Genomic DNA, 15,266 nt, shown 5'->3' with positions numbered 1-15,266 from the left:
AGTACAGGTTATCTAATGTCATAGGTGGCGCTGTTTTTCAACATGGAGGGTCTGTCAAATTTTCTCTCGATAATTCATGTTAATAACGTTATTTCCGTCTCATTGTAACAAACACGGGATACTGCAGTTGAATAGATAAAAAAATGCCAGGTAAATAATGATTTTAACATTTTATTTCAAAGAATTCTAGTGAATTATGCCTTATGAAGCGGGTAGTAGTCCCTATGACAGACTATGGTCTGTTCGTCTTATTCAGTTATTTTTGCATTAAGAATATTCGATAACCGCGAAGCGTCAACAACCTTTATTAACAAAGCAATATTTTCTGTTAAATATATATGATTGTTTTCAAAATAAATTACGATTTTTATTTACAGGGTGTTGTGGATGTTGGGAGGTCCTGAGGCCTCCAAGGTACAAGCGTCTGGTTGACAGCATTTTCCCGGCAAATCCGCAGGTAATTGGGTGTATTACACTTTCCAAATTGTAAACTATGTTGTTAAATTCCAGGTAGCTGTCTTCTTGTTCTTTGTGTTCTGGTTTATTTCATTGACAGTAAATGATGAACTATCACAGTGAAAAGTTAAATGTTTAAATATTTAAATCGAGGACAAAATATACACCAGTGAGATGAGATTAGGTTAGGAAAATAACAATAACAACTGTTTTCCATTGCATTAAACTAGCTAAAATTTTATTGACAGGATGGTTTGGTAAAGAATAACATGGACAAATTGACATTTTATGCCATGACAACATCTGAGAAACTAGACAGAATTGGCATGTATTTGGAACAGAGATTAAGCCGAGACATTAGCAGACACCGCATAGGGTTTGTTTATAATTATAAAAGTTATATTCTGTTAGTGGAACATTAGCTGCAATAATGTAGCCCTCTCCGATTTTTTATATCTGATGTTTACTGGAGAGGGCTACAATTCCACAGGATCTCCGTAATGGTGCAAAATTAATTTTTTAATGCGGCCGACTTCGGTCTGAAAAGATCGATTTTAAATTTGACTTTCTTTGGATAAAATGATTTTTTAATTCAGATTGAACAAACTAACCGTATATAAATCAAAACCAGATAAAACACATCAGCATGTTTACCAGTCGTCTTTTTCAGCAGCCATGACAGTTCTCGCGTGATTTTATGGGATTTACGCTTGGAGTTTTGATGGGCTTGATAACGTGAATGTCAGTATAAATAATCGATCTTACCTCGTTCTATCACTAAAACATCATTTAAGGAAATGGTATATAATGGAAAATTCATATTTACTGCGTTAATTATGTTTAAAATAGGGGAATTCCTACATTCAGTTCAAGATCCGCTCCTAAATTCTCATTGGCTGTCCCAAAATAAAACCGGTCAAGGCCAGTAAACATGGTGGACAAATTCAACTTGCGTTGTTGACATACACGAAAATAACCGATATATGGACTATATCTGATATTTTTGGATTAATTTATGCCATAGACATTTACAATGTTTGAGTTCAGGTAAGAAATGCAGATGTTATTGTCATTTATATACGATTTGAGACGAAATCGTTGCGGGAGTGAATCACTCCCGCACTTGCACCATTACGGAGATCCTATGGAGTTGTAGCCCTCTCAAAAAAAAAAAAAAAAAACAGTAGAGGGCTACATTATTGCAGCTAGTGGAACATTAAAATCATATTTTACAACCAATTTTTTTATCATACCTTCTATATTGTATGTGGAGATGTTTGAAATAAAAGTTGTATATTTTTCAGAGTATTAATATCATAGCAAAGAGACATTAATTATAATACTAATCATATATTATATTTGCAAGGTTTGTTTTTGTGGCTATGGATGCCCTGGATCAACTTTTAGTTGCTTGTCATGCTCACTCCTTGAATCTCTTTGTGGAAAGTTTTTTGAAAATGGTGCAGAAACTGTTAGAATGTGAGGAAGCTGAACTTCAAATTCTTGCCACTCAGTCAGTAAGTAAAATGAAAAAAAAAACATGTTGTAAGAGTAGTAAAAACAGCTAACCAGCTTGTTCCTTTGATATACATCAGCTTATATAGAAATTGGTATACTTATATTATTCAGTACTTTGATTTATTTTCAGTTTATCAAATTTGCCAACATTGAAGAAGATACGCCGTCTTATCACAGAAGATATGATTTCTTTGTTTCAAAGTTCAGTGTAATGAGCCACAATGCAGACAGGAATGAAAATGTTCGAACAAAGTATGTATTGACTGATTTCAGTGGTATTGGCCCTACCGGTAATTTGTTAAATTGAACAGGTATGGTTTTTAAGAAAATAGCTTAACTATTCAAAACTGTCTTCTTCTTTTTTTTAGAATAAGAGGTGCTGGACTCTTAGGATTACAGGGTGTGGTCAGAAAGACAGTCAGTGATGACCTCCAGGTCAATATCTGGGACCCTGTGCACATGGACAAGATTGTCCCTTCACTATTGTTCAATATGCACACGCCTGAGTAAGTATTTTTCTGTAAGAATAACAACTCCACAGCAATGCATGTAAATTCACATCTTAAACTTTAAAGAGATTAATTTTTAATATGATGGAGATGACATTTTCATTTCTACTGTTGCTATTTAAACCATCAAAAAACTAAACTTACATGTAGATCTATTTTGTGTGTTACATTTACCGGTATCTATTTATTCTAATTTTTGATTGAAAGTAAATCATTGGCAGTGCTTTAGATTGATTTGAAGAAAAACTTTTTAATTTGAAGTATTCTTTCAATAAAGAAATGAGAATAAGATATTCATTTATAAATCGTTTCGTTTTAAGGTTTATGTCAGTGAATACAGAGAGTCCCAGAGATGAGGAACATCCTGCATACATTGCTGAGATGGTCTTCAGGGACCTTGTGTGTAGAGCTTCCTATGGGAATGTTAAATCTGTCCTCCAACCTGTTCTGTGGTGAGTGAAAATGGATACTGCTAAACATCTTTTATTTGCATGCGACTAAATGTTTCAAAGTTTAAGTGATCCTTATTTTGATTAATATTTAACCCTGAAAATCAGTCATTTAATGTATTTTGATAATTGAACATTGAATTTTTGCAGAAATTTGTTGCCACGATGCAATTTACCACTTATAAATCATGATGGATAGGTGTCACAAATGAAAGTTGGTTTTCAGTCTAAATGAAACCTTAAATATTTATCATCATACCAATCAGGAGAGAATTGGCAAGTGGCAAATCTTAGCTTACTCTTCAAATATTGGTAATTTATTTTATTCTTCAGTCATATAGACAACCACAGACTTTGGGTGCCAAACGAGTTTGCTGTGAAATGCTTCAAGATTATCATGTACTCGGTTCAAGTAAGTGCCTTGTGTTTGCAGTGTTTGATTTTATCCTCAGATTAAGTATCTTCCAAGCATTTTGTCATTTTTCATACTCCAACTGAATGATTGCTGAAACAAAACCAAAAAAAAAACATTATAAAACTAACTGATGAAAAGATGAATGGATGTAGCATTAATTTAGTTTTGGGTGTGCTTCTTTTGATATGACCATCTACAGATTCAACGCAAAGTAAGTGATGTGGTTTTATTTGTCACAGTTTCTGAATGGGCATGACAACTAATAACCCCTGAAAACCTATCTTTACTTGCCTTGTGGTAGATATTTGTGAGCTTTATGCAATGTTTCTTTTTCTAGACATAGACTTATAATGGGATGTAAAAAAATTTCTGTGAATGTTATGTATATTATTCATTGATAACTATCACTGAGAACAGATTGTTGATAAAAAGAAATTTCTCACTTTTTTTGCACTTTCTATGAATACATTTGTATAATATATCAATTTCAGGGCTGTGATCTAATATATACCAGTATTATTCATTTTTTGTCTTCAAACTCACAAGAAAATGAAATGTTTTTATTTCTTTTCAATTTAATGCATGCAAATAATGTCACAAAAGTGAAATAAACAAAAAATTGAAAATTGTGATATTAACAAAACAGAGATGAGCTTATTGCATCCATAGAATATATATTCATAATCCAAAATAGTAATGAATTATAATTGGCTTTATATTAGAAAAGGTTAAAAATTCAATACTGCAGTATTTATTCATGAAAAAGTACATGTTTACTTAAAGATGTTGAAATATTATGGCCTATAGGCCTTTTGCCTGGGAGTGTGCATGGATATATAAGTACAGTAACTGTAGATTAGTAAATGTATATTGAAGGAAAATAAGCTCGCATCGTAGAACATATCAGTCTATAGATGCATTCTCAGGAAGGGTGTAATGCAAAATTATTTTGACAAATGAAATCAAATTAAATAAACATGTTTAATGATTTTGAAATTTACAGAAAAACAAGGTATCTTTTTCTTATATTTTGTAATTTTTTATGCCCCTCCCCCTTTTCAAAGGAAGCATACTGCTTTGCACCAGTTGGTCAGTGGGTATGTCAAATGGTAGCTTAAGTGTTTTGATTTCTGAAGACTATAAACTTGTTGCACTTGTACTTCTTATTAAAGAAATAGACCTGGAGGACACTATGTCAATGTTTGTCAAACTACTTAGTACATTGACAATATTATAAACAAAGTGTTGTTCGACCAGTACCTCAAGAGTTCTTTGTTTAACAGACATCAAACTTAGGACAGAGTAATCTGTAATGTTTAGGTGACTCCTTATGATTTTGAAAGTTCAAAGGTCAAGGGTCAAACTACAATGAACATTAACTGGTAGATTAAGTGAAGTAGACTTGGAAGCCATTACCTTGAGAACCATTTGCTTGACAGATGGCATACATGGTACACAGGTACTCATTACACTAACATGGATGACTTTATTGTCATTGAAAGGTCAAAGGTCAAACTGCTCTGGACATAGAAGATACTGACAAAAAAGGGTTCTTATGATATTTGAAAGTTATACCATGAGAACCTTTTGCCTGACAGAAACTAATTTAGGTACACTAGTGCCCTGTAAAGTATAGATGTTCTCTATTGATTTCGAGGTCATGAGGTCAAAGGTCAAACTACTCTGGAAATAGGAAGATGTTGTCCATTCAATATCTTGAGCCATTGAACCATTTGCTACTTTTACAAAAAAGTTGACCTTTCCTACTATTCCTTATTGGGGCTTATATGTTTCTTAAACATTTATTGTTGATAATTTTTTTTAAGGAATTTTACTTTTAACTTCAATTATTAATATTGACTGTTTATAAAAACTTTGAAAAATAATTTTCAAATGGTGACTCAAATTTAAAATTGTTCTGCATGAATTGAAACATTGGTTGCATTAGATGGGTCATCCTTTGATTTTGTTTACATTTTTTTCTGTTATTAATAACAATACTTGTACAACGAAAAACTGTTAAACAACATCTAATATTCAAATACCACGGTACATGTACCATTATTTTAAGCATAAAAAATTCCCAGTTGTCCCCATGTAAGAATGCGTTACAGATGAATAGTTTTTAAAGGGAGATTTAATAAATATCAGCTTGCATCTCTGTATTATCTTGAGAATTTCCATAGTCACTGCTAAAGAGGATTAAATGCAATCATTTGGTAAATTTCTAAGATGAAAATAAACGGACTAATAAAATCATTCATTATCATGAGTGTGGGATGATGAAATTTCACAGAGGGGACAAGATTTGTGGTTTAGGACAAGACTTCTGCTCCTCCTAGATCGTGAATCTTGGCTCCACGGTGGAATTTCACTATCCGACAGTTGTAGAAAATAAATGATTATTATTTTGCATTCTTTTACATTAGAAAATGATTTCTGACAACTTTCTGTTATGCCTTTCAAATATTAACTTACGGTTTATCCTTTGTGTGCTAATATAGTGCAAGTCAAGAAGAGAGCATACAACAATTTTGTCAAATTGTAATTAATTAAGCAAAACAATTGCTTCATGGATCAGCACATTCCATCAATTCTCTACAGCAGACAATGTTTGTGTATGTTTTACAGTGGCATTGTAATACATAGTGTAAGGGCAGAAATATCTCACACCGCTGTCCCACACCGGACAAACCGATCTTGCAGCGGTGATGATGCAAATTAAAATACCATTTCTTTGTTTGATATATCTGGTGTGTTACAATTGCCATATTTAACAAGTTTTCTTTGTAAGCTAAGTGAACATTTGAAGGTTTGATAACCTACAAGCTATGCATTTTCTAGGCTATTTCATACTCACATGCTATTCAATTTGGTTTTAAAAAGGAAAAGATCATTGTAAACTTAATGTTTTAATTGAATATTAACAATGAATTTCAAATGGAAATGAAAAAGATCAGATCAATGTAAATAATATTCTGTCTATTTCTGAAACATCGTGATTATACATGCACTTTATTAAACTCTTAGCATCTACCAGTCAATAAACTTGTTAACAAACTGTTTGACCATTGCTTAAAGTTTGTCTCTCTTCTCAAAGTTTAAAGCTCGAAGAGCTCAACTTGACACAAGAATTCCAAGTGTATTACAACATTCTCTTAGCCTCTGACCTGTCAAAATATCTGCATCTTTGCATGACTGTTGATTGAAATTACTTATAAATACTGTTGTTTATGAATATGGGATTTTGTTTTATAGTAAAAATAATGGTATAAACCAGCTGCCATAATTTACCATGGTCATCTTTTCTCAGCATTACTATATCATCCGTTATGTTTGCCAAATATCAAACCGAAAATTGAGATTGAGAAGACTTGAGAAGATTGTCAATGAAAAAGCTGAATATGTGAAATTGATTGTTTGTCTTATTTATGTTTCAGCAACAATATGGCTACCTGGTCATACAGATGCTGATGTCTCACCTGGACACACATACCAACAGTGACCCCAGTATCAAGGCCAGTATCATTGAGGTTCTGTATGAGTCTGTTCTCATCTCAGCCGGAGGATCCATAGGTAGGGAAATATATAAAAATATATTAATCATCAGTAAACACTCATTATAGCATTTCCATGTTATTTATCAGAGAGTGCAATGCATTTTGATATATGATGTCACTTGTCTGTTTTCTTGAGTCCTTACGTGTGCCAGTTAATTGAAAAATTAAATTTATACCTCAGTGTTGTTTAAACAAGAGCCTGAATTCTTTGTTTGTTTGTCACAGGACCCTCTGTCCTGGATGTGTTTAATACACTTCTGAGACACCTGAAAACATCTGTGGACAACAAGAGTCCTGAGGGGGAGAAACGAAACATGGAAAAAAAGTTTGAAGAGGCCATCATTAACACCATAGGTATGTCGTAAATGTGTTTTCTTTATAAATGCCTTGAGTTTAATACTTAAGAAATTTTTCTGAATTGTGTAGATTTTGTAGAAATTTTGATGTGTGGTGTTTAGGTTTAGTCAATTTTTACCCTTTTTTACAGGTGAATTTGCCAACAATTTACCAGATTACCAGAAAATAGAAATCATGATGTTTATCATGGGGAAATTTCCTCAGTTTAGCCACAGTGAAGAAATGGGGTAAGGTTACTTTAACAGTCACTTTAGGTAAGCAACAAAATTTTTTCAAAACACTGTAATATGGGCGGTTAATATGAGTTTTCTCCCTTTACAGATTCATGGACAACTATCTTCAAACTATGCTTCTTAAAACATTACTAAAGGTATACATAATGTTTTTAGTCACATAAATACAGTGATCTTCCTTCTATTTTGGCTAAATGCAGGCTGGATGCATTGATGAATGTCTTCTTTCTACTGAAAGGTTGCCACAAAATACAAGACTGTGATAATGAACAACGCATTTCCTCCCGAGTTCTTGCATCCTCTGCTACGGATTTCCCTGTTGGATGACCCAGGATTGAGAGTAGTGGTCCAAGAGATTTTACACACGCTCCTAGACAGACATGACAATGCCAGCAAGCTCAAAACTGTCAGGTACAATTTATTTCATAGATTGACATTTATTTAGTGTTAATCAAGATTTGATATTTGCCAGAGAAGTGTGTCTTCTTTTTTTAACATGAATCATGATTTGGGAATTTCATTAAATCTCTGGGTTTTTTCTCACAGTATTCCCAAAGATGTTGTCTCAGAACTAGACCTTACCGTGGATAAGGTTCCCAGACAAGACAGTCTGTTCATGAAAAAGGTAAAAAATTAATCATTGTTTTTTTTTTTTAATGGCTGCAGGAATGATTAAATTTGTTAAATTTCAGAAATATGGTGTTAATTGAAAACCTCTGTTTATGTATTAATATTGTTTTGTAGAATGGAATCCAATTTTATTGGCACATTTTAGAAAACCTGCAGATGGAATCAAACAAAGCAGACAATTTTGAAGCGATCTTCTGCACAATGTGTCTGATAACCATTGAAATGGGAGGAGACGATATTTTAGTAGAACTCATTCGATTGGCTCTTGATATTCAGGTTCATTATATTACTTACGGTACTTTTAGGACTTCTGGTTAAAAGAATATTACATTAATGATACTAGTACGGTAGATTTTGCTGTTATTATAACAGCAGATACTATGATATGATGTTATTAGAATTAAAAAGCTATCAAACATAAAATTTATTGTATTTTTCCATTACAGAGTATGACGATAGAGTCCACTCTGCCAAAGACACACAAGTGTTGTAACCATGCCATTGTGGCAGCATATCTGAATGTTTTAGCCCAGATTACCAACATGTCCCCTCTAGTCCAGTATCTCTCTGACGTGAGTCTTCCCAAATGGCTTTACAGTGTATATCTCAGAAAAAACATCACTCTTAACCTTTAATTAATCTGTTAATTAAAATCTCATTCCTTGTTTATTGGTCTTGTTACCATTACATAATCAATTTAAAATTTTACTTTGTTAAATATCATGATAAAAAATTGTTATTTGAAATTTCAGAGTGATCTTAGGTTGTTGCACAGAGAGCTATAATAGAACTTAACTTGTTTTCAATATTTTATATAGTTATTTGAGCTGAGGAGGAAAGAGGCTTGTCATTTGTTACCAGAGTTTGCTTTCAATCGATCTAACAGAGATTCTAGGTAGGATTACCGGTAACATTTTACATTCATGAGTGGAGTTTCTCACAGTTTTTCACACTGGAGTATATAATACATATGTAGTTCAGTTTGCTCTGGTGTATTCTCATCTATTGTTACAGTCAAGCTGCAAGACATGATTGCTCTTAAAAATTGATTTTACTGATAAATTTAAGTATTTTGGATTCTATAAAACATAGATTATTCTTGTACATGACAGGGAATTGAGAACCTGCATTTAAATCCATTTTGATGTTTCTTTAATCTACCAGAGTGTACTTTTGTATCATTTTAAAAATTTAATGTTTATTTCTGTTTTCATTTTCAAATACCCGGTACTTAAAATTTTTATTCCATTTATCTAAGAAAAAAATTGCAATACATGTATTCCATAGATTAAAAAAAATGATTTGAAAATACATGTACCGTTAAGGCTTGAATACATGTAACACACTCTTGATTTGCATGTTTCTTTGAATTTTGCTTGAGCATTAATTCACATTCCAAAATTTAACAGTGTTAAAGATGAAGAGTAAGTACCATTCATTTCCATTACATTGTACTAACCCACATTGTTATCTTCTCCCTTAATTTGGAATGCAAAATTACAGAGATACACAACAACTGTTTAACATCTGTTAACATTTAATTTTTCAATTCAGAACACTAACTTTCAATGCGAGAATTCTTAAATTTGGAATCTCTTTAGATGATGATATGGCTGTAATTTGATGCATACACATGTATTCAGACTTATTCTGGGTATAGTGATTTGACTGCATATCAGATATCATGCTAAAGAATTGTTTAACTGTTGTATCAGTATGGAAGAATTTTTTCACTAGAGCTAACAATATACCCGTTACTTGTCAGAGCCAGCAATCAATAACTACTTGTATCCAGTATTAAGCATGAATATTCTTTTACATGTGTGTACAACCTGCATTTATTGATGGCATTTGCATTAAGAATTACCGTATATCAACAAATACTAGTATTGTTCATGCATCAAGAAACTTGTTTGTTCTTTGTGTTATGAGTGTATTTTTTCCTTGTTTAAACTGATTGGCAGTATGCCCAAGTTATCAAATTACATCCATTAATGTACAACATATGTCAGTCTTTTAATTTTTTTGATGTGATAGAGGAATATTATGCAAGTAAGACAGCCGAGGAAGAATAGCATGCATTTTATTAAATTTTCTGTTTGTTCTTGTTGGAAGGAAAGATTTTTTTGCATGTGTCAATGGACCACTGACATAATTAAAAATGACTGGAAGTGAAAACTGTGAACCATCATTGTGCATTGAAATAGAATTTAACAAAGATGTCACTTTATCTATTATAGAGATGTTTGCTCTCTTTCAAAGGCTTTCTTTATATCTAAAAACACGACTACCAGTGCCTCTTAATAGCACTAGTATATACAGATTTTGCTTGAAAATATTATTGCTAATCATCCTAACTTTAAATGTGTATAGACTCACAAGAATTTAATTAAACTCTTTAACCAAATAGTATGATTTGTTTTGAAAAATGTTGGTCAGTTTCTTAAATTATTTTGCATGTGCAACAGCTATCCAAAGGAGGATAAAGTAGAGGAGAAATGGTTATTTGACCAGACAGCATTACAGGACATCCTGACGGAGTGCGGACATGATGCCTCTCGTCTCAGTGCACCCCTGGCCCAGAGACCCCATAGCAGTATGGGTAAATTCACAACAACTCTGCTCCCTCTTGTCATTGTTTAGGGTCACAGCTGAAATATCTGTACTTTAAAATCTTCTGCTATTTTTTTCTTCACAGGTATCATGATACACGGTAAAATAACCCCCCAAAAAATGCACCATATCAGCACATTTCTTGTGCCAGATAACACATTCACGTGTTAATGCAATAACCAGGCTAATTCTGTGTATTCTATTATATCGTATTATTTTTAGTTGCTATCTGAAACTTAAAATTCTTTATGATTCTTTTGTTACCCTGTTTAGTTATTCTAATTGACTGGTGTGATTTAAATCATTTCTTTGTTGGATGAAATTAAAAAATGAAGTGACATGTTGTTATGCTAACATTTTCTTTGTCTCTTGAGAGCAATAACTGACTTGAGTTGGTCATATGATACTAACTTTAAGAAAACTGTGATGCTATAATCTGTTATTATAGATGCTGTCATGAAGTATGTTTAGAATGAAATTTAAACACATATTGCTTTCACATATATACTAGTACTTGCTGCAACATTGTACAAAACATATGATCATCCTTTGAATTACCGTACCAGTAATTGCTTATTCTGATAATTTTAAACTCTGAGAGCGAATATGTGATTTAATGACAAGACTGTTGGATTGACTTGATTAAGTGTTAATTCTTTGCAATAATATTTATTTTCTGTTCTGTAAATTAAATTAAACATGGAAATTAAATTATCAGAGATGATTAGCAATTTTAAATGTGGGAGACGGAATGACTTAAATTCACTCTCGTTACCTAAACATTTTGTATATCACAATCATTGATATGTTAATTATGAAACATAGGTATATATATCCATATTTACAGTAATATACTGGGAACAAATGATCTTACATTGCATTATAACATTGAATATTAACATATTTAAATTTTAGATTCTGGCATGGTTAACAGTATGAGTGACATTGGTTCCATTAATATTGAACTGGACAGTATTGAAAGCTCACCGCTGCTGGCTAGAGTGAGTGACTGTTTCATTAATTTAAATGTCTTATTCACAGCAATGTTTGAAGTAAAGTCATCCAATTCCAGAAGAGTATTGTGCATTGTACAGCATAACTTGTTTATAGCGAATTTCAGGGGAAAACAGAAAAAACTTCGTTATAGCTTAATTCTTCAAACTATTGTACGTTAATAGAAACCATCGTCAGTAAAAAGAAATAGTCAATACATTATTTTACATTATTTATGTGATTGTTCAATTCAACAATATTGTTCGTAATATCTAATCGATTTTGGGATCTACGACTGCACTCTAACCAGTTATAGCTCGGCACACGATCCCGTGACAAGTTTTAAAGTGATCCAGCCACCCTGTATTCGCTTTAAATCTGTGATCTCCTAATTTCTTAGCAAGGTCCTCTGATTTTTGAAGAAGTAATGGACGAAACGAGTAAACGAGTTTTGCTGTATAGGGTATTCACTTTCTGTACATGTGACAAGTAAGTTATGTGGAGGGTAATTCAATGTCCCTCTCCAGGAGTGTCTGATGGATATCAATGTGTACATTGATGAAAGTCATATTGGAAATTTCGTGTTTTATAATTTTAATTTAATATACTAATTGTACAATACATTTTGCATCACTGCTCTGATGCATATTATGAATGTCCAATGAAAAAGAGTACTATCGTTTTCTCCTTTTTTGCATTATTGTAAATAAGACTTATAGGAGGTATGTGCATCATAGTATTTGATTTTTTTTTTTCAGAAAAAAGTAGAAGAGATTACAGTTGAATCCTTAAAGAAAATGTTAGGTATGAAAACTCCTCTTTTTCTGTAGTATAAAGAAAAAAACTACCGATAACTAGAGCTACTCTTATGTGACATATTGTGGGTTATAAATTATGTAACAGATTGATCATGTAACAGTCAATTTGTATTTTTTGCTTGTTACTCTGTTAGATACTAGTATAATAGCTGTTCATTCCACCATCATTGGAATTTTTTTTTTTTAAACTTGAGTCAGTTTTAGAATATATACTGCATACAGGCCATTACAGGGTTATTTTCTCACCATGTAATTTTCATTGTCTACACTTGCAAACAGTTTTGCCCATTTGCCCAGACACAGTTGTACCTAAAGAGAGATAATATGAGACATTAAAATTCGCCCAGTCCTAAAATTGCCCACTGACAACGAAGCAAAAATAAAATATGGCGGGGGGGGGGGGGGGGGGGGGGGGGGGCATATTTCCCTGTAGACAGTATATTTTCACCAAAAGGACTTCAAAGTATACTGTATAATTTTCTTCTTGCATCTATTAAATGTATAACACACAGTATTTTGTTACCCTTTAAACAAGAAGAGGTTTATTGACAATTATTTACCTGGTAATATGTCAATATGATGTATGTGTTCACTGTGTTGCTTTCTACATTTTCATGTTTATTTTCTTGAAGCTGAAGACCAGTCTGTGAAGCGAGAAGAGGAGGCCAAGAAACGACAAGAAATATTTGAGACATTCCAGAATGCACCTTTCGAGGAGATTGTTGCAAGAGCCGAAGCCAAGGTAAGAAATTCATTGTGTTTTGTAAGCTTTCTAAATTATAAGAATAACTTCCTAGTCAGATTTTGATTAATATTGCGAATTTCTCTCTCTCTCTCTCTCTCTCTCTCTCTCTCTCCCTCTCTCTCTCTCTCTCTCTCTCGTAAAATCCCACTTTTATTTTCATGGTAATTTCTTTCCCCCAAAAAATCATCTCTGGAAATTTTGGAATTTTTTTAATTTTGTGATTTATAATACATGGGATTTCTTTTGTTTTCAGTCTAATTGCTTCCATGACAAGTTATATGAGATCCTAGAGATGAGTCCCCCTTCCAGTCCAGACCACACAACAAAAGAAGGCCAAAACACTGTACCTGTCTTTGAAATGCAGTTCCCTAGTTTATATGTGTACTAATTTATTTATGAAAAAAACTTGACCTAGAGAATACAAATACATTTAATATTGCAATATACAGAATTCAATAAGTTTGGTACATGTCTTACAAGGTTTTGTGAATTACATTATTTCATTCACATACATACAGAAATAAATAATAGTTTATAACCATGGCAGTCCAGTTTCATCCAGTATTTCCAGTATGATTTTATTTTATTCTATTAGTCAGTGTTTATTAATTTACAATATAGATTTTTAAAACTTTTAAACTGGCGTCCCGTGCAATACATGTAATAGTCATTCAAGGGTATTATGTGATTGGTGTTATTTATTTATGAGGAAATTTGTCTTTTGTTAATTATTGCCCTGGTTTGAACAAACAATAATAATAAAGAAAGTAAAACATGAATGATTTTCTTTTATTTTGAAAAATGTACCACTACGATGGTACATGCAGTAGATACAATGTCTGTACAAGGATTTTGACATTGATTTGAAGTCGGATGAATTTTATGAAAGTGGTAAAATTTAATGTGTCAATATGTTATTACATAAATAGGGTATTCAAAGAAAGTTCTTTTATACAAAAATGATGATGGTGTGGGAGATGTGAATTGATTAAAAACATTCCAAGGAAGTGTGACAATCGGACTGATTTGAATACTGCATGGTGCCAGATAGCTTAGTTGGTAGAGCACCTGACTAGAATTTCAGGGGGCCTAGGTTCGAATCCTGGTCTGGTTCGTCATCATTTATCTCATCCCATTACACAAGGATCACCTTTTTGCAGTTACAAATCAGAAGAGAAGAGAGACTTTAGTGATAAATCCCCTTCATTTCTAAAACCAGGTGCAGATCTATGATTTTTCATATACCGTAGAAGGCTTCCATCACCACGGCCCAATTACCCCACACCCCACAATTTTTTGAGTAGGAAAAAAGAAAGCTAAATAAAATATGCACTGAAAAAAGGCATACTTCTTTTTCGAGGGGTGGGGGGCTACTTTCATCAGTATTTTTATAACTCCTCTAATTACCTTTTGTTGAGAGGAAAAGGTTGGGGATCCAGCAACAATTTCTGAAAACTCAACAAAATAAATTGCATGAGTATCTTTCAAATTTCCGAGTTTTTTTTTGGGGGGGAGGGGGGGGGGCGATCTCTATGATCTCTGCAGGTCAAATAGTACACAATTACAGGCATGTAGCATCAGGGGGGGGGGGGGGGGCTAGGGGGGGCCTGGCCTCCCCACTTTTTCTCGCAGCAACAAATTTTTTAAAATTTACATATAAAAAAATGAATTATAATGGATTTGCCCCCCCCCCCCCCTTTTTTGGAAGTAAAGAAAAAATTGATATGGAAATGAGGAGTAAATTGAAGTTACCGCTTCCTTCCCCCCCCCCCCCCCCCCCCCCCACGGAATAGGAATTTCATGATTTGGAGGGAAGAAAATTTTTTTTTGAAGTATAGTTTAGTCAACCCCCCCCCCCCCACGGATTAGGATTTTGAAGATTTTTGGAAACTTAAAATTGTTTTTTGCTTGTCAAGATTTTTTGGATGGGTCTGCCCCCCCCCCCCCTCACTTTCAAAACCGATGCTACG

General features: G+C 33.1%; 1 protein-coding gene across 9 annotated transcripts; it reads left to right on the top strand.

Annotated features, from left to right (window-relative positions):
- Positions 1-20: 20 nt before the first annotated feature.
- LOC105318380 (protein EFR3 homolog B) lies at positions 21-14,075 on the top strand. Of its 9 annotated transcripts, none has more exons than XM_066065993.1 (25): positions 21-150; positions 378-457; positions 705-832; positions 1,823-1,973; positions 2,105-2,226; positions 2,343-2,480; positions 2,804-2,935; positions 3,266-3,344; positions 3,547-3,558; positions 6,788-6,923; positions 7,133-7,261; positions 7,395-7,491; positions 7,586-7,634; positions 7,736-7,908; positions 8,044-8,122; positions 8,242-8,403; positions 8,574-8,699; positions 8,946-9,022; positions 9,537-9,551; positions 10,596-10,723; positions 10,826-10,840; positions 11,656-11,741; positions 12,492-12,537; positions 13,184-13,293; positions 13,550-14,075. In XM_066065993.1, exons 1-25 carry the CDS (start codon positions 144-146, stop codon positions 13,682-13,684), a joined length of 2,412 nt encoding a protein of 803 aa, XP_065922065.1. In that variant the 5' UTR covers positions 21-143; the 3' UTR covers positions 13,685-14,075. The 9 variants fall into 9 exon arrangements, with proteins under 9 accessions (XP_065922065.1, XP_011413745.3, XP_011413748.3 ...); XM_011415443.4 differs by having other exon boundaries at positions 10,596-10,729; XM_011415446.4 differs by lacking the exon at positions 3,547-3,558 and having other exon boundaries at positions 10,596-10,729.
- The last annotated feature ends 1,191 nt before the right edge of the window (positions 14,076-15,266 follow it).

The sequence above is a fragment of the Magallana gigas genome, chromosome 7 (assembly GCF_963853765.1).
Source record: "Magallana gigas chromosome 7, xbMagGiga1.1, whole genome shotgun sequence".
NCBI lineage: Eukaryota > Metazoa > Mollusca > Bivalvia > Ostreida > Ostreidae > Magallana > Magallana gigas.
This window is presented reverse-complemented; position numbering and strand designations above follow the sequence as displayed.

Bases quoted from the DNA above. Each gene is read 5' to 3' on its own strand.
- LOC105318380 (XM_011415443.4), top strand. The intron at 458-704 runs GTAATTGGGTGT...TTTTATTGACAG, and splicing joins TTTTCCCGGCAAATCCGCAG to GATGGTTTGGTAAAGAATAA. The intron at 12,538-13,183 runs GTATGAAAACTC...ATTTTCTTGAAG, and splicing joins ATCCTTAAAGAAAATGTTAG to CTGAAGACCAGTCTGTGAAG.